Raw genomic sequence first — 20,216 nt, 5'->3', positions numbered from 1 at the left:
GCTATAGTCGTGCAAATCGCGGGATATTCACGGTCGAATTAACGCGATAACTTTGCCGGCAACGGGAAAGCCCTCGGCTCGAACGAGGCGTGTTCACTAATATGGCTGCGCGTGAGAATTTTCTATCGTACAAACCCTGTTCTAGTCCAGAGACGAGAACGAAAGCTGTTAACATCGACATTTTCGGCAATTAGTGAGAAGTTAGGCGAGAAGAGGATCAACGATGGCTTGCGAACTGGGATATACTTTAGAGACAGACAATTTGCATCGGGCTGACATCCAGGAGCAATCTAAGCCGGAAATTACACGACGTTTCGAGGAATTCTCGCGGAATATCGGTTATCGACGAGCGGAAGAAGCACGTGTGCACGCGAATTTGCTTTGAAGACACGTTTAGTCCGCGACCATAAAATTTCCGGATACCATCACCCGTCGACCGTCACGTTTCAGGAGCACGATAAGACGGCTAAACACCATCGAGAACTCCGACCACGAGATCCCTATTAAATCATAGCACTTTATGAAGACTTGTATGCTGCCTAGGATTATCAGGGCAGGCTCTTTCTTTTTCGTTCAAGCGTTTGGTCTTTATGCTTGCAAGAGTACGTATACATTGGAACGTACGTTGGCTTCTGTCGCTGAATTCAAATGGAGGTAGTTGTCAAACTTGAAGGAAACATAAATGGATGGTGCTTCTGAAAGCTGGAATACACGATTAAATTCCAACTCTTAAAATCTTGATTTACACCACTACGATTTTCAGTCCATCGATTAACACTGTCAAGTAAGATAGGTTCATTTGTGACAAAATGATTGTGTGATTGGTTATTGGTGACGTAATAAACGGTGAAATTCCTTATACAATTACATTGTTTTTTTATGCAAGTACCCTTTGAAATGAAAACGGACCAAATACGGCAAAAACCTTGGGTTAGCCTAATGGGCAATTGTGCAAAGTTTCATTAAAATTGGCAAGTACCAGTCGCCAATTTTCCTTCCTAAGTAAACTCTTAAACCTTATCTTTTCATAGTTTCGCTAACTCGTTTGTGCTGAGTAACTGGAATATTTAAACTTTGACCCTTGACCGATTTTACGATTTCCGTATATCTCGAGGGCAGCTCCTCTCGAAAAGCGCAAAAGCTTCCTGCGAGCAGCTAAACACGCTTGTCCAGCATTTGAAATCCAGATCATCCCCTAGAGAACAGGATGTTCCACCTCTATTACATCGACTTCGTTTTCCTTCGATAATCAAAGTATCTCGCCTGCAACGTCGGTGGAACCGCAGACTGGTAACGGTTTCCGTATATCGTATGAAACTGTACCGACAAACTGCTGCCAGTGGTCGGGGAAACGCGACGAAGGGAGGAGGATGGTCAAGAAAGGAAACGCATTAAAGGGCAAAGAAGTGGGGTCGGACGTGTGCGCGAGCGTTGGAAAGGAGTACGATGTGCCGAGAGAGGAAAGTGGAAGGCAACAGGAAGAGAGGACGCATCGAAAACGGAGGAAAAGCGAGGTGGAACCCTCTCAGTGAGTCTCTCTTTCCGTCTTCGAATGTTATTTGTATCCGTCCTCTTCTGCTTCCTTTCTATATCGCGCTTCTTCTTTTCTCGACTCTCCCTCTGCCATCTTGCTAGCGATGGACTCAAGAGCGCTTTGAGTTATTTCATAGCCGAGACGTATCCGTCTGGATAATACAAGTCTCTGGCGACTTATTAGAAATGTCAAAGAACTTCCAGCAACGGAGAAAAGTCAACGAGCATCGTCAAAATGTAACATAACATAACCTGTAAAAAAGTGACACAGCAGATGCGGTAGAACAATTTTTCGTTTCCATTTGCCAAAAACAATGAGACGTTCGACTTGCAAGCGATCTCCTAGTCACAACATTTGTCAGAACGTGCCTTTATCGGGTGAGAAAGGGTTTTCTCCGCAACTCGACGATAGAGTTCAAACTTCACAAGCTCTCGGCGTTCGACACCCTTAAATTCGAAGCGACTGTAACCTCTGTACGACTAAATCGCTCGAAAACTCGCGACACAGAGGATCGAATGCCCATCACTACTCATCCCGTCCCTTCGTCGTCTCGGTTCTCGACTCTCTCCGTCTCTCGGGTTCGGACCCATCGTCGACGTTCTGTTCATCCAAACGCCCTCCCACGCCGCCCCCGCTTCTCGTCCAGCGTTCAATCGAGCCTCTTCCCTCTCTCTCGACGTGCGCTCTCTCTTTCTCCCTTTCTCTCTCTCCGTGTCTCGCCGCCCCTCGCGTCTCGCGCCGGCTCCACCGCTCCCATCCAGTCGGAGGCTCGCAGTCCGCCGGCGACTCTTCAATGAGAACGACGACGGTTCCGTGGCTGGGCGAGCGTTTCCACCGGGTGTCACGTTTCCGTCGACGGAAATAAATGCGTGTGCCGAAGTGCGTGTCCCTGCTCGCGCCCTACGTCGTCCCGTCCCTAGGATCGTTCGGGAGAATCGTCCACGAGAAATTCCACTCTCGTTGTGTGCCGGTCCGTGGCAATTTTTCCAACGCCGCGCCTCGTCGCTTCTGAACCACGATCGCTTCCTATTACACGCGGCTGTCAGTCACAAAAAGGCAACTGCAAGCGTTGTCTGCTACCATCTACGCTTTTCAGAATATCGATCATCCGATCCAGAAATTCTACCACGAAGACTCCAGTACTATCGGTACGCAGTTATTGTTCCGTGTTTGTGGATGGGTTGTTTGATCGGTTTGAAGGGGGATTTCGGCGACGCGGCTGGGCAAACAGAGAATTCGTAGCGATAGGTAGTGAAGAGAAGGATTGATTGATTGATGACGAACCGTGGGTGTGAGGTTGGATGGGTTTGTTGGTGTTGCGGTAGGGAAACGTAGGGTGAAGTATCTTTCGCGGTTGCACTATGCTTCACCGGAAAATCTCGGCAAGTTTGTGGTTGCATCGTTCGAGGTAGGAATACCGGAGCACGTTGCGATCATTTTTCCGGAGTTTTGACTTTATGCTTTCTTTTGATAGAATAATTGTTAGGGACGCTTCATACCTGCAATCTTTCTCTCGTTTTTCTTTACAGAAACACTCGTGCAAACGGTAAAACGTGAACGTTATTGAAAAAAGCTGAACGAGTTGCAAGGGAAATTTATCTCTAAATATTTCTTCGTCTGCGTTAATAGGAAGCTAATTAAAGAGCCAGCCATCAACGAGTCAGTGAGAGAAAACGATTCAAAGATCGCTGAACATTGTCGAAAAGGGGTGGAAAGAGATCGGTGGACCGGTGAAAGATTCTGGTCGTGCGAAGACAAAGCGAAACCGCTTGTTCAATCTAAATTTAAGCTACGGTAGTTACGTTTCAAAAACGTTTGAACCTCGTTTACCTCCCGAAGTACGGGCGAGCAAGTTTAATAAAGGCAGTCGGGTAGAGGGTAGTTCGCAACGAGTCCAACTTTCTTGCCGAGGACTTTTAATCTCGTGATCCGTCGGCCCGTATCAATCTCGAGTGCCGAGGGACAGAGACGAAACGAGAGAGGACGCGTCGTTTCGGCTCGCACCGTCCTCCGTGTTACGTGAAAACGCGCAACCCTCGCGGCAGCCAGGGGTGAGTTTCGTGCGTTAACCCTTCGCCAGCTGCGAGACCGACGTACACGCGGCCTAATTAAATCGTCTCGGCCACGAACAAAATATCTCTATACCCGGCAGACTTTATATTTATGGAAAAATTTCCGCGGATGAGTCTCTTTATTCCTTTCAATCTCTGGTAAAGATCGAAAAATATTTCCATTTACGATGTGAAGGATATGCCTTTCAAAAAGAAGAATGTTGTTTCGCTAAAATATAACATTGTTTGGACGATCACGAAGCTGTGCTCCTTTTTCATGTATATTATATCGATAAACAAGTGAATGTATGGTGCAATTACGTCGTTGATTATGAACGGCACTTTGTGTAAAGTGGAGTGATTGGAGGATGAGAAGTTGATGAAGAGCCGTCCTCGGAGTAAGTGATTCATGGTGACTCGTGTTTTCGTCAAGGAAACGAACGTAAGTGTCAGAAACATTAACGAGTAGCGGAAGCTCCAATTGTAGCAATTCTATTCCTATTAGTATTCATTCCAAGCTTTCGCTTCTAGAAGAAGAATGCACTCGGCTGCAATTCGCGAAATAGGAACACGGATAAAGAATAAAAGTATGACAATCACAGCCAAGCTACTCGCTATAGACACTTCGACTTTTCATCTTCCGTAACGTTGTACCCCACGTCAGTATCAAGGCCTCGATTGTTGAAATCGAGAGAAAATCGATGGTCGACGTCAGACATAATACGCGTTGTTCCGAGCGAGGAACACCGTACTCACTGCGATTCGTTTCACGTTTTAACGCGAGCTTCGCATCATCAACGACGATCATCCGCGAGAGCAGTGTCGTTCGATTATCGACTTCGCCCAGGAAACTGATTTTCGTCGCTTGAAACGCGTGGGCGCGAGACGTCACCTATGACAAACGTCCACGCGATTTTTCGCCGACGTTCAGCCGCAATTCGTAAAAAGAGATCACGAGATAAGCGTTTCGATCGATACTTGGATACATTCGTTTTCGGAGCTCGACCATCAAAGTCGTCACACGGGTTTTCTCGCGTGCAAGTGACGCATCATGACAAATCAAGCGACACGATATCCTGATTTTATTCCTAGAAACACACGCTATGCACTTCGCCGACAAATTCGCCGACTAATTCAAAACCTGCGTCGGAAGAAGCTGAGAAGAAAATTGCTGTGAATCCCTATTTAGAAAGCACATCCGTGACCTACAGAATCAGTCTTGGAAATGGATAAGATAAAGAGGTCGTAATTGGAAAAAAGACGAGACGAGTCGATGGAACCGCTATCAAAGGAATATCAACGGCATCGCGGCATAAATATGTATACGCGTTATTTGCATGGCAAACGCAGTGACGATCTTTGTTACCGATATCGTGATGATCGCCGAGGATCGCTACCGATCACTCTGACGTCACAAGATTGAATTCTGCGAACGAAAGAACCCTAGCAGGCCACCGGTATTTCGCTGCAGCCTGAATTTTGATTCTCTTCTGTCACATTTTAATGCGCAGCCATACACGGCTGGGCATCGACCGTGCGCGGTGCACGCGCGTGCATTCCTCCGACATATCTCTCACCCGCTGTTCCTCCTTCGATTTGCACCCTTGGGAACCACCTACTTCCACGGTTCTCGAAGATGGACAGCGTCGATTTCGTTTCGCCTTCGTGTCTGATCCATCTCGATCTCGCTAAAGAAGAATTTCACAAAGAAGCCAGAAATTTGAAAAAATTACGAATCTCGCATGCAAATGAAATAGGTGATCTGTAACGTATACGTATCTTTTATTGATGATTTTAGGGATCGAAATCATGCTTTGAAGAAGACGCAGAATTTTCTCTTTCTTTGTTATGTATCCCGAGAACAGTGAGAGATATCGGGAAGAAGCTTAGATATCTTCTTTTTCTGTCTACGATAGCGTGTGAAAATTCCTTTCGAAAAATCAATATCTTTCGAGTTACTCCTAACATCAGCTCTTAGAAGTCGAATTTTCTTCGTAGAGAAGGATATTAGGTACCTTAGGAGTACGAGGAAGCTTTGTTATCGCGTATTAGAAAAGAAAACCAGGCTAAGTCAATCATTTGTCCAGGTAAATCCGACAACGTGGTGCTTGCAAAGCCCACCAAGGACCATTAAACTTCTGGGACGACCCTTACAACGTCTCCAGTTTCCTAGTTCTGAAGCGATACCGGTCGAAGCATCGCTCTTCAAACGATCAGCGATCAAAACCATAAAACCGTGGCAGTCGGGGCGGGGGGTTGCGTACTTCACCAGCGTTTTACGGCTTCATTAAGTTGCCGTTACGAGGTGGATACCAGAGGCTGAACAAAGTGAGCTGAACGCGGCGCAGCGATAAACCGCGCCGATTTATGAATACCGTGAGAACCTTAACGATCGTTGCTAATCATTTCTGGGATGGCAGGATGGTCCTCGTATCTGGCGAGATTACCGCGCAAATTCGAAAAGCCGAGATAATGGTGGGACCGATGGAATTCTCAGCACGAGATCGCTTCCTCGATGGATCGATGCGCGAAGAAACGAGGGCAAATAAAATAAACCGCTTGTGGCTTTAGAAATGCATTAGCCTACTTTAGTGGTACAATGAAGTAGCTGCTCGTTCAACGAGAAATTGGCTATGTTTAGAGCGGAATTACGATAGGTTCTGCTGATCCTTCCGATTTACGTATATACGAGATTTTGATTAACGTAGCAACGGAATGTTTCAATAATTCACCGTTCTTTCCCGACAAACGTATCTACGAACTTCGATGCCAGAAATCCCTCGACGCGTTGGCGCACGCGCGCGAACTTCAATTAGCGGTCGCTGGCAATTAACAATGTACACGGTACTCGTTCGCCGTGGCCGAAAATTCGGAGGAACAGCGGATACGCCGCGAATTAACGATTAAACCGATCGAACCGCCCCTATCACCTCCATTTTTCCCCACCCCTCTGTGCCATGTACATGTCGCCGATTTATCTTCCCGCATTTTTCCCTTCGTGGAACAATTTCGGGAACCTCGCAATGGAAAACAACGAATTTCATTCAATATTTTCCACCCCTGCTCCTCCACCACTCTTTTCCCCTCTCTCGATAAGTAAAATCATATTACTTTAATCAATCCTGTCAATAACGTGTATGTTACACGAAACATTTTGAAATTTCTGCTGCACTGTTATGAGACTCCGCTATCAAGATTATACCGATAAAGTTTGAAAGAAAATTATTTAAACGGACAATATTATATTAATAAACCTAAATATTCGGTGGAATAATACTTAACACTCGTTGTATGCTTAAGATGGCTATTCATGCTATATACTAATTCTCTGCTAAATATCTGTTCGCGATGAAAATATCTCTCAATTTCTATAATACATTCTCTATGTACAGATTTGTTTCAAACTTTACCGATTTAACGCGTCTTGTCCTAGTGTCAACGTATAATATTTCGAAATGTATCGTAACACGTAGAATAGAAATTTTCTATGTTACACGTTCAAGTACTTTTACGAGCCTATATACATCCCCATCTCAAAAAGTTCACAAGGAACATCCATCCCGTGTGACCCAGTCTGCCGAGCAATTTTTCCGTTCTGGCGCAATTAATCGTTAGGATCGGTAGTTTGCCAAAATCACCAAATTCTTTATCCCACAGGCGGATGCCGGGAACAACCACGACATATCCGCGGCAATCATCCCAGGAATTCGACGAATCTACCGGAAAGACCAAGGGAAAAAGGAAATATCTGGGTTAAGCAGTCTTCTGCCAATTCAAGCAGCGAAGACCAACAGATGCGTCGAAGATCCGTGACCTTCGACTGGCTCGGCTGAAATTCAGTCGCACGGTGGACCGAAATCTGATAAACGAAAGGCTGTACCAAGGTAGATTCAACAGAGATCGCTGTGGACCGCGCGATACGATGAAAATCGTGGGCAAAGGCGCGCCAACGTTTAATCTCTGCATAGTTTGGCGAAAGTAGACGATGCTTGACGCTCTTCCATCGAGTGTTTCTGCTCGGAGCAGCACCGTGACTGACGTTCGACTGGCTCGTTGAATCGATCCGGCAAACCCGGCCGGGTTATCGCGCGCGATTGTCGCGTAGCAATCATGCCGATCGAACTGGCCAATCGTTACTAGAGCGGTAACGGCGATGGCTCGTCGTGCTGCCGATCCGGGGACGATTGATCTTGGTGATCGCGCGTGCTAGTGACTTGCCAGTGTCAAAGTGGAATTATGCTAGTGTGCATCGCGACGTCTCTGCGGCGCGCTTCGCGCTTCTCGCCCTCTTCTCTGCCTGCTTCTAAGGGTAAGTGTCATTTTATTTGCGCTTGCAATTTTTCTTTTGCGACGACTGACTCGCCAATCAATCTGTACGCAAATATTGGATTATTTCAATATCATGTACAATTTAATATTAGCGCATCCTGTACCCAATTATTTTCAATAATTCGTGCCCATTACGTATGCAAAGCTTCGTAATAAAGATAGGCATTGTGTGAAAATTATTCGTTAGCATAAAGAATCGTGGCTAATGCAAAGTTTCATGTTGAATTAACACATTCGTTGATTGTTTTAAAAAGGATTTAGGAATAGAATCAGTTGCGAAACGAGTCGACACCAACAAAGTTACAAAACGTTGTTAACTGTCATCGTATTCGGACAGGATGATACTGTTGCGCCGATTTGATCCTGCAGAGTGTCGCGTCGAATGTCGTGTCGAGTATCAAAAGATCGGGAGCTCGGACATGTATGGAATCATCGCGGGACTCGTTCTCGAACACGGCCACGCCTATGGTCCAATGATTCTCCTCTGTTTTCTCGACGTATTTTGCTTTGATAGAGCTTAATCCGTTTATATCCGCGAGGTCGGAGGCTAGCTACCGAAAGGGAGGCGGCTGGAAATTTTCAATCAACGGATCGCTCGTCCATTTGCCGGATAACTTGTTTTCCCTTTGTTTGCGAATTCGAGCTCGAATTTCCCGCGCGTTCCCGTCAGCCGGAATAAGGCTAAAATCTCTTTGCGTTTACTTGTTTTTCCATCGTCCGTGTTTTTTTCTTTGCAAACCACCGCGACTAAATGCGTTTGACGCGGCGGCTCATCGGGGAAAATGTAAATCGCATCAAAAAAGTTCCGCTGTCCACGTTCGACCGTACTTAGAAAAAGAAACACCAAACTTGAATCGCCTGACTTTTCCCTAATTTTGAAACTGTTCAATGTAACTGTAGAACGTGTCGTTGAAATTCACGCGGATGTAAGATATGAACGAAAATTCGAATAAAGAAGATCTTAAATATTTACACAGCCAGCGGAGAGAGGAACATAATCGAGCCGTCTCAAAGGTAACATCCGATGATATTCACGAGGAAAGTGTACGCACATGCATCAAAGTGTCGGAAATTGTTTTACATTTTACTTGTTCGCGGATCACACGGCCCCCGTTCAGCCGATCGGGAGCACGTAATCACACTTTACACGCGTGACAAACGCTATTTGTCTTCAAACTTTGTCGTAGTCTCGGCGAGTGTATGGGAATGCGCCAACTTCTTTCACGCTTCTCTTCTCCTAAACCATTCGTTCCCCTTTCCAGCATGCCAACGTTACCACACCGAATACGATGAAATAATATGAAATTGCAATTATTGTTTATCTGTTTGTTTACCTGCTATGACAACGACATAAGGCGTGTTCTAAAAAGATCGAAATGAAAGATACGAATATTGAAAAATATAAAGTACAAGAAGGGCGACAAGCTTTCTATCGATATATTTTACGCGAAACCACTCAAATCAACAAAAAATGCGTCGTCTTAAATCCATACAGTTTCTGTGAAAAATTAGGAATTCGACATTTTGTCTATTTTGATAAATCTTTTCATATATCCACGAAGGGGCGAAAGAAGGGAAAATGTAGAGAGAACGCAATATATCGTTACGTAACGTGTATGCTTGAAATGACAATGATTGGCCGAAATTCGCAGAAGCAATGGCAATTAGAGAAGGAAACGAGTATTTCATCGCGTCTATCGATAGCATCCTCGTCAAATTTACAAAACGAATTACCCGATAGTTGAAAATCCTTCAAGTAATTAATTGTCCCTGATTACATCGTTAAATGATCCGGTTCAAGCAGAAACGATCGGCAGCGCGAAAATTGCTCGGCTCGAATTCCGCGAACAACAGAGAGAATTTGCTTATTTTACCGAATCGCGTTGATACCGGAGTCGAGATAACGGTCGTATTTCCAGTCAAAAACGAAACAGCTAATTAAATATTTTTATACTAGGTTGAATTTCGATAGCCAAACGATTCATAAACTACAGATTCTTCGCTCGTTTCAACTAGAATCGTAAAAGCTCGCCGAGGTGAATGTACATAGAACAATTAGAAAATCGCCGAGTGGTCTAACGTTTTTTAGCTGTCTGGCAATTTCGCGTCCCGATAAATACTCCTTTTCCTAATTGGACAAATAGGCGCCGAATACGAATAAGTTATGGGAAGCTGCTCCCCTTCGTGCAAATAATTGACTTCTGTCAATATTTGGACACGAGTCTGCATTTATTTTGTTCCGACCTATGGAAATTGTCTCGAGTCGAAACAACGACATGTAGTGTTGATAAAGTTAGTGGAAGAGAATTCGTGAAATTTCACCGAGAGACATACTGGCTCACGAAAGTCCGTGAACATTTTCTATGGCAAACATTTACGTCCACATTGTATGTATCGTATAAAACGTCTTCAAATTTCATTAGCGCTATAATGAGACACGACTGTCACGATTATATTGCTGGAATCTGAAGGCGATCTGAGAATGTACATAGAAACTACGCGATATTTAACAACATATAAATCTGTCGATATAACTTTACGATATAACTTTTCCAATATAATCATAGTCTCGTAAGAGTGCCAATGAAATGTCCAAATGTTTCGTATAAATGCTAGAAACGTTTCCACAAGTCTTGGTACACTTTCGTGAACCTGTGTATATACAAAATACTAAGAAACTCAAACCATCGGTCAAAGATGCGTTTTCGATACTTTCAAGAGAAAGATGTTCTCTCGTGTGTCTCGCATGATGAGAGTGGGACGCGGAACTGTAATTAATTAATCCAATTGCTGGCATCGGTCGAAGAATTGCCTGGTGACATTTGAATTGCGGTTGGTAACGCGGTATTTGCCGGCCACTCGAAAGTGCAGCGCACTTTTGGTACTCGGCCAAAGAGACGTCCGGCCGTAAGACGTCCGACTATTCCGATGCATTAGCGTATAATTTATCTACGGATGGCAAAGATTTATGTACGTTGCATCGTGCGTTACGAAATATGAGTTTACATTGTGCACTTCCTGTGTTATATCGTCGAAGTGCAACGAACCGAGAGCGGCCCCGAATTAATATTGACAGTCGACGATATTCGCCTTTCGTTCGAAACAAAGATACGCGATGTAAAAGGTCCGCGGAGCTCAAAGGGATTTCCGGTTTGTTTGAGAGCGCGTCGTTACTGACGAACGTTAACGACGGAAGCTTTTAATACTTTTTTCCCGTTCTCCAATGGGAAATGCCTTTATCGTAGAGGCTGGTCAAGAAAATTCCCAGGATGTTAACGCTGGCTCGAAGCCTTTAGCAACGCCTTTAATGACATTCTTTGGCATACGAAACGGTTCGGGCGAATTACCAAAGCGAAACGCCTGTCAGTCGACTGATCTCCTCGAGAGAGCAGGGGCCAACGCGATGGTAATTGCACGAGATCGTTGTAAACGGCGTTCTAAGGGTTTCTCGGTGCATTCCTCCACGACCACAAGCATTACCATCCCACCCGAATCTCAGCTTGCCAAGGTCGAAATTTACGCGCGTATCGCCCTTCCAAACAAGCTATTTGCCGAATTTCAACGATTCCAACACCTTTTAATGTGCAATCGTTATTTTCTATACGAAAGAACAATACCAATGATCTGAATTAGGAAATTATGTTTCGGGGGCAGCCAATTAAAATAAAAGCAATTTAATCAAAGGCAAGTCACAATTCAAATACCTTTGAGGTGGCACACGATGGAAAAGCTCTCGGGCAACATCAATTATAATAATTATCCGTTGAATATGCAGAGAAAACGTGGCAGAATATAGCGATACGGATGACACAGTTTCCGGTGATTGGTATGCAAGCCGACAAACAATATCAAAGTGACAGGAATTTCGAACTTTCAACGAGCCATTGTTCCCGATACTATATAATATTAATTACTCAACTTCTAACGAATATAAGTTATGCTTTAACAAAGCGATCTTGACGAGCTCGTTAGAGTATCGCGCTCAGTTTGAAATTAACGACCCTCCATGATTGCCTGTAGCTCTTTGGCTCATTGTTCGATTATTAACAGTTCAGATATTGTTCGTGAAACGTTTAGCGGTGTACGAGCATCGACTGATTACTCTTCGAGCACCGGCGGGACCTTCTATCGTCATATCCGATTTCTCGGGTTACTCCTCTCCGGATCAAACTATTCCCTGTTATATAAAACAAACTTAACTTCGAAATAGAGCTCGTGTCGCAAATTCCTCGCGCACTAAAAAATATCGACTGTTATTAGTTTTTGATGAATTCTTATTATCAAGTTTTGTAAATTAGGACTGTCATTTGCTTTATATTCTATCACACGCTAATTTTTCTTCGCCTACGATTTCCTACGATACATCTACGATTTAACCATGTTGAGGAAATACTTATGGTACAATGACGGCACTTATTTTGGCAATTATGGAATCTTTCCCTTGCGTTCCTGATTTGTGCAATGAACTTCTATAATATATTCTAATATATCTTCTAACCTTGATATAACGATAAGCTATTGAACTATTTCACTGCTTCGTCTTTAGAAGTCTTTGGAATTCGTCGATAAAGGTTATGATATATTTATATGACATGAATATGATATATTTTATGATGTATTTATATAATACGTGTTAAATTTATAGAAAGCAATTGTATGGAAAGGTCGTATAGGATTTACGAGACACAGTCTGACCACCGCTGGTACAAATCCCTCTGAATTTTTCTCGAAAGCTAAAAAGATTCCAGAGAAAATAAAGCGAATGTAATTTACAGCCTATGCCGGAAGTCGTTGAATCGTCGAGATTAGCTCGACAACGCGATGGCAGACCTGCGTCTGACACCTGCAAGGCAAATTAATTCGCGACAGCTGTCTCGGTCGTCAGAGACCGATTAAGTGGTAGGTGGAGCTGAGCGGTCGTGTAACAAATTAGGTCTGGTCCGACTGGGTTGCTACATTGGGACGGCTCGCGGAAATAGCGATCGCGGGGTCGTCGAAGCCGCGCTTCGGCGTTGGCCAGATAACCTGACCGCTCCCACCGATAAGCGAGTACTCGTCGCGGCTTCATTATCGCGCGACAATGGGGTCAGATCGCCGCGATTCCTGCCCGAAACGACTCCACGATCCATCCACGCGGTCTCGATAAAGCGGCTACGGATTTTTATAATCGCTCTACGCCGCTGTTATCTGGGATCGTTCGGTTCCGCCATCCCGATAATGCGCACGATGGATGTTGTGACCAATCTAGTTATCGACGCATAATTCTTTCTCCGGTATTTTTAATGATTTCGATAGAAATAGCTTCGTAATCTCCACCAATGACGATATCATCCGAAACAAGAGAACAAAGTACGACAATAAATTGGAGATGGTAAAAATTGCAGCTGAAATTGTTTTACTTTCAGCTAAAATACTCCAATAGCGGAACGTTGCAGGAACGGTTAGTCGAACGTTTATCAAGCATTAAGTGTTTGATCCATACTTCATCCGACAATCGAGCAAATATTGACGTATCATGAGGAACGCTACAACGAATCATTCCAGCAACTAAAACAATTTGAAACGCAACAATGTTTATTTTACCACGACAAATACAACGCGAAAGCTAGACTTATATGCTGGTCCAATTCGTTGATCGATAACGAACAAACTTGGGCATAACCGCATTTTCTTTCAGCGATGCGCTTTTCATCTGGCAATCGTACAAACAGTACATCGGTTCGATGTTTCGCGCGAAAAGCTCAGTCAGAGTTAAGGATTATTTCTGGAAAGGCAAGCGGAAAATAAACGACGAATCGATGCCTGTCCTACGTTGCTGGATTATTTCTGGATAAACCCAGAGATGCATCCCAGCCCGTTGTGATTAAAAACCAATACACGTGAAACAATAATCAGGTCATTAGAAGTAGCCATGATTGGAATTGTTCCGGAAGCCGGTAGTTCTCAATCCGCAGTATCGAGTTTCGAAAATTATTTTGGTACGAGTGGTTATTAGTCGGGAACAAAGGGGAACCCCAAGAACAGCTAAACAGCCGACGAGAGTTGCTCGTGCAGACAGAGCAGAATTTCACCATTTACGTCAGTTAACAAGTATGCACTTATTTTCCACGTAAAACAAAACAAATGAAAATTATATCCCTCTCTAGCGATACGATGTGTTCGCTACGGTCTCGTTCATAATCACGACGGAACAATGATTTTACGTGAAACGTTGCTTCTTTTATTCCACGATATATGCCAAAATACTGTAAATACTCACTGTAAATACTTTGTAAAGAAACAGCTGTGCGATGCTTTCAATATTTCATTACTGAATTTACGAGTTCATTTAATCATACGTTCTCGGGTTTCTATCCGTTGTTACGAGTGGTTTAATGTTAATTTCGAAATAGCTCGCGCACTCTAAAGTACCGATGGATATAAGCTACTCGCGAGCACGAAATATTCCCCAAAATAATATTCATCCTCGATAGTAAAACTAGTGGAAAGCTTTGAACTTTCTTTGTCTCGGTTCCTTAATTTTGCGCTGCTCTGTGGAGGAATCTTTGCCGAGTGCGCTTCCTCCGTAGCCGATAGCACTCATGAACAAAATAATCTCTGAAACGCGGAAGTATATTCCTTCTCGCGAGAACGGGCTGGGCTAATTAATTAGAAGCGTTACGCGGGTTACTTCGAGGTAATTGCCCGGTTGGCGCGGCTATACACGAGTTACGCTCGAAGCTACATCGACCATTAATTTCAGGGAAAATACGGAGCCACGGGTGCACGGGTGGTAAAAGCAATAAGTTCTTTCTCTGAACTGTCTACGAATCGCGTTCCACACTCAAGAGACGAATAAAATGATGTTTTCAAATTAGAGTCATGGCTGAGAACAAAATTTTCTCTTTTTTCTATGGAACCTAAGTAATCGTATTCTTGGCTTTATCTCGACTATGGCGCATAGAAAATGGAGCAAAAGAGTCCGCCTTGTGTACGAGTCCTTCTTTTTACCTCTTTCTGCGCCGTTTTCTACAAAATATCCTGATAAAATGCCACTCGTGGAGATAAACGGGAAACCGGTGCCGTGGAAATTTTCTGAGACGTCGCGTCTCGGCGTTCGCGTTTCATCGTCGATTGGTCTCTCATCGACGACGTCGGCGTATTCGTCGTGTCGCTCCGGGAACTCCTAACTCTTCCACCTGCGCTTATTCTTCTCCTTGTGTTTTTATTTATACATTCGTCTTGTTCGTTCGGCTGCCTTTTTACAGGCGGTCGGAGCCAACAAACACGTTTTCAGACTCACGATCACGTCTCTTCTAGGTTGGAATAAATTCGCTGGATGGCGTAAAAAGTTTTATCGAGATACAACTGCCTCGATAATAAAATTCGCACGAATACTCTGCAATTTGAAAATCACGAAAATGATGGGTGAAACACGACATACGTTAAACAGAGAATGTCTCGTAAAGGTGATGGCAAACTTTACAAGCACGTAAAGCATGTAGTTCGTCGAAGGAAATAAGAGTGCCTTAATGGACATGGATCCAATCGATGCAAATATCAATGCACGTTTCTAATTGTGCAGACACAACGATTCGATAATCGGCCTTACAACCGTCTAGGTTGATCGAATCGATAATGGAATTCCATCGGGGTATCTTTAAACCGCGTGCCATATTGGCCGTAATAGAGGGGTAGGGACGCGGAATGGTCGGGCAACGAGAACTCCATCAATCCGTTTCGCGGTTTGATTGAGTGCCAACGGAGACCTGTCAGCAGAGACTAGCATAATATCTCGCGTGTGATAATCGAGTCTCGAATTCGGGAGAACGATGGTCGAGGATTACAGATGATCGGGCCTCCGAATTACAGAATCGGGAGCTCTCTCGCCTCGCTACTAGTAGACTGTTCTCTCGTGTATGGAAAATGATTCCCATCGTGTTCGCCGCACGTATGCCGTCTCTTAACGCTTTGATGGACGGTCTGTTGAAGGAAATACAATGTGCCACGTGTGCCGAAACTCGCTGTCGAAGCTGTAGCATCCTTTACAGTCGAGACATCAGTGTCCAGAACATGATTGAAACGTGAGTCGTCTGAAACGTGGCTGATGCGATGCAATGCGTGGATTTATTGAAAAATATCGATCAGGTATCGTGGAAAGCTAGCACAAAGACGCTTTCACTGTGAAATGCGAACAAGATGTACTGTAATGATGAATGAGCCACCGAGAAAAGGGAATGGATGCGTGGCTGATCCTGAATGGCATTTTTTCCCTTAAGTGCTGACTCAATCTCTGTTCGTGGATATTGAAACGTGTTATCTATCGAATCGTTTCGATGCGAGACGATAGAGAAGATGCTCATGTACTCGTAGTAGTACGACGAAAATATAAACAGGACTTTGAAAGATTTTCGATATTTTTATATCGATAGAAAAATCATATCATAGGAATTTTCAGTCTCGACTATTTCTAGCGCTACAGAATATCATTACCAACCAAACGAACGAACGAGGCTCATTCACAGGAAGCCGAAATAGCAAAACGAGTTAAGCAAAGTACCTTCTATACATGTTCCTTTGCAAACGCTGGCTTTTCAACGAGTCAGCTTCCAGCAACGTAAATGCCTTTCCAGCAGGTTACCTCATACGCCGTTTGATTAACACCATGGAGAGTGTGTGGACGGCGCGGTTTCGGCATGCTGCACGTGACACTACGGGCCTACCATCCATTATTCTGTCCTCTCTTCGCGCGGCGCGGCCCTCGCATTCTCTTCGCCGGCTTAAACTGATTTTCACCGGTACTCCCGTCGCCCGCGCTTCTCTTTCTTCCTTTCAACGTTCCCGGATGTCCCGTTTATAATGGCTGGTACTAATCGAGACAGCGAACTCGTCGCCGCTTTAACTGTCAGTTTTCTCCACTCTCTCGCCCAAACCCCTCGGTTTCATTTGCTAAAACGTCTCTCCGATTACTAGGCCGTCCTTTGTCGAGAACTTTCAACGGCCGAATAGCGTAATTAATATTTGAGAACGACATTCCGCAAATAGAGAAGTAATTTAATGAGGAACGCTTTGTCGTTCGAGCAATACTCATGTTCGCGAAACGCTCTTTCTAACGTACAACGAAATAATCCCGGCGTTCTCTGTCCATGTCGCGTTCTGCAATTCGTTTCTGAAGAGTACGCGTCGTTCTTCAGAATAAGTTTCATCGTCGTCGTTGGACGAAAATTTTTGCGGTTCGCTGTGAACAGGGAACGAGGATCGCCCAGTGTACGCGCCTCAAATATTTTTCGCTTTGTCGTTATCTCGTTCAGAGAAGTAATAAGTTTGACAGTGGTTCGTGTTCGCGGTGGAAGATCAGAACTCACAATATCGGTCGGTTTTTTTCTAAATGGTTTTGCTCGAGTTTCCAGCGAAATAACCAACAGCTGTCTTTGAATCCTTTCGCGTCCTTTGACGAATGGCTCATTTAACGACTGCGAAAGAAATAAGCGGGCTACCGATGTTATCATAAATCTGCTCATTCATCGCTTTCCGCGAACTGCCTCGCGCAAAAGCTGAAGGCCCGCCTGTGTGCGCATAAAATGCAATTAAGAGCGAAATAAAAAGACGAGATTCTAATAATCTTTCTGCTATTGTAACTATTCGCCGCGATCAAGTTATACGTTTAAAGCGTTCTATTGTCAGCCTACTATTAACTTACTAGCAGAAAAATGGTAAAAACGGGAACGCTGTATTGTGTGAGATGAACGATCCTAATCTCTTTACGTTTCGTATATGTCGCCGCGGAAAATGCTATTTAGGTATTAATCTTAGCGCGTAACCTGCTCCTCTTCGTCAGATATGTATTCAAGGAAAGCTGAGAGGCGTGTTTGCGCAAACAGGGTATGTTAGGACATTTTCAACGATCGTAAACTTGCAAAATCCGTCTTTTGTGTCCTTCGCTCCTTTTTTCATTATCAGCGTCTCTTCCTTCGTTTGTTCGTATTTCTCTTCATTTCTCTCGATGTCTCTTCTTAACGTTCTCTAAAAGAATTTATATATACAAAGTTAATGAAGCAAACTTTATCGCCAGACGCGAACAAAGAAAAAAAGCAACGGGTGATCTCAAAAAATAACGAAGTACCTGTGGAGTGCCGCGAGAGAGTAAAACGCGTCTTCGTCGTGGCAGCACTTTTTTGATTTTGATGGATCACACTCTGCTCGCGACGATCTTTCAACCTGCCTTCCTTCGAGCCACTTCTTTCCTCGTTTTATTAGCCGTCTAATGCTAGCGCTAAGCAAATGTCCTCGATGACAATGATGGACGCGAAATCGTTAAGCGGCTCGAATGGTTAAACCAAATTCAAGAGACGATACTTTTACATCATTTACTGGTTCTTCCTGCGGGGGATAAGACTGACACGAATTGAAAATCGAGATTGATTGCAATTATTTCGATGGCAAATCGGTGTCGAACAACAAATCGAACAGCTTTCGAACAATTTCCACCGTGACAAACACGATGTTGATATCGTTTTAATTAATTGCGTTCGATAGCAAATACAATTGCACATGATACCGCAGTGTGAGTAGTTCAGATTGTATCTATAGAAACTTATCGTAACATGTGATTATTTTAGTCACCTAAAATTTAACGTTTTTAAATCCAATCTTGAACTTTAGGGAAAATAATCAAATTTGTTGAAGAGAAAATTGAGAATATATCGTGTACTTTATTTCCAGCAAGAAAATGATATTTAAAAACAATATCAAATGATGGTAGAGCTATATAAATTAGCAAGATGAGCTGTCAATGTAAGTACTCAATATACATCGAGCTTATCGCGTCACTAATAATTCAAATAGTTCGTTTTCAAACGTACATGATAGCTTGAAAGTTGGTCATAGCGAAATTTATCGATTTACATGACAAACTACTTAATTACACTCAAATGTCCCTTCGCCTCGAACAACCCTACGTTATCCTAGATTTTGATTTGTGTAAACGTCCAGTTACAACGTAACACCGTGATCTACGTCACCATACGACCCACCCTTAATTCATCTGTGGTCCATGTGAACAGCCTAACCGTGGATTACCCTGGCCAGTTACAACCTACCGCCGTGATCGTAGCAATTCCGCCATAGTTAAGAACCGTGACCCACGACTCCTCTATATTATCCGAATGCACGAAACATCGTGAGCCACGACAGGCTACAACACCGGTTACCTCGCAGCAATGGCGCATCGTGAGCCACGCAACCGTACGACCTGGCCACTATCGGCCACCTTTGACCCAGCTGGAACGTGCTAACGAGTACGTCAGCCAGAACGAGACGGAAAGCCCCGTGTTGGCGAGGGTGTGACGAGAGAAAGAGTGAGTGTGTGCCTGTGTCGGAACAGCTGTTTCCGCGCGATACGCTTTCACGCATGACGTGAACCCGGCGCTATCTATCGGATATTCTTTCGTTGTCACGAATTTTCACCTACCGTTATCCGGTACACGTCGTGTCATCCCTTTCAGTCATCGCGCTGTATGCGCTCGTGGCTGTGGCTGGTGCGAGCGCACGGACACGGAATATCGTCTGGGATACAAAAGCCTTCTCATTCGATTTGACACAAGTCCAGTCACGATTTCCCAAAAAAGATATAAAAAACGAAAATATAGTATGACGAAGGCCAAAAGAAAGCATGAAAGAGGAGAAGAGAGAGAGAGAATTAAATAAGAGAGGAGAGGGTAAACGAGCAGAAGAGGGGGCGAATAGTTAGTATTGTTGCTGATGTGCTGTTATCGTAAAAATTACCGCTCGGCAGAATCATAAATTGAGGAATGCGAACAATGGAAAGGGGGCCAGCGAGGAATATCAATAACGAGTGAAAAATAGATACACCACGGTTTCGCCTGGACGAAAAGGAACAAAAAGCGGAAAGGCTCATTGGCACGAGTGGAACGTTGGGGTTATATCGTTTCACGGCAACTGTACGCATAGCTTTTCTGTGACTACTCGTGTATATGTTCATATAGTGCGCGCATATATGTATACATATATATAGATGTATATACACACCTCTGTATTACCGCGGAAACCCCGCTGGGAATGACCAACACATTACAAAGGGTAATATTATAATGAAGGTTATATTCAGCGGGGAATCCGCTTTTATGGATTCACTATCCGGGGCGCTGAAAGTCTTTAAACCCGCCGCGGTTGTGATCAAAGAACGACTGAGACTAGCTGCGCAAATTGCTCCGAGATAAATCGATGATAGGCATATCAGAGACGCTTCTTTTCATCGTGTTATAGTATAGTATGAAACTCGGGGATCGCAAAGTTTCAAACTT

At 44.0% G+C, this 20,216-nt stretch overlaps 1 protein-coding gene across 2 annotated transcripts in view; it reads left to right on the top strand.

Annotated features, from left to right (window-relative positions):
- The first annotated feature begins 2,288 nt into the window (after positions 1-2,288).
- The window catches only part of LOC117216049 (chaoptin-like), an 87,627-nt gene continuing 69,699 nt past the window's right edge, over positions 2,289-20,216 (top strand). The window contains exons 1-2 of one of the 2 annotated variants that reach the window (XM_033462580.1): positions 2,289-2,682; positions 7,243-7,894. In XM_033462580.1, the coding sequence (XP_033318471.1) occupies positions 7,822-7,894 (73 nt within the window). In that variant the 5' untranslated portion in view covers positions 2,289-2,682; positions 7,243-7,821. Of the gene's footprint in view, positions 2,683-4,003; positions 4,028-7,242; positions 7,895-20,216 lie in introns of those variants that run through there. The other variant, XM_033462582.1, reaches the window with a different exon arrangement.

The sequence above is a fragment of the Bombus bifarius genome, unplaced genomic scaffold, assembly GCF_011952205.1.
Source record: "Bombus bifarius isolate JDL3187 unplaced genomic scaffold, Bbif_JDL3187 scf7180000007973, whole genome shotgun sequence".
Taxonomy (NCBI): domain Eukaryota; kingdom Metazoa; phylum Arthropoda; class Insecta; order Hymenoptera; family Apidae; genus Bombus; species Bombus bifarius.
Note: the sequence above shows the minus strand (reverse complement) of the source record. Positions and strands in the feature narration are given on the sequence as shown.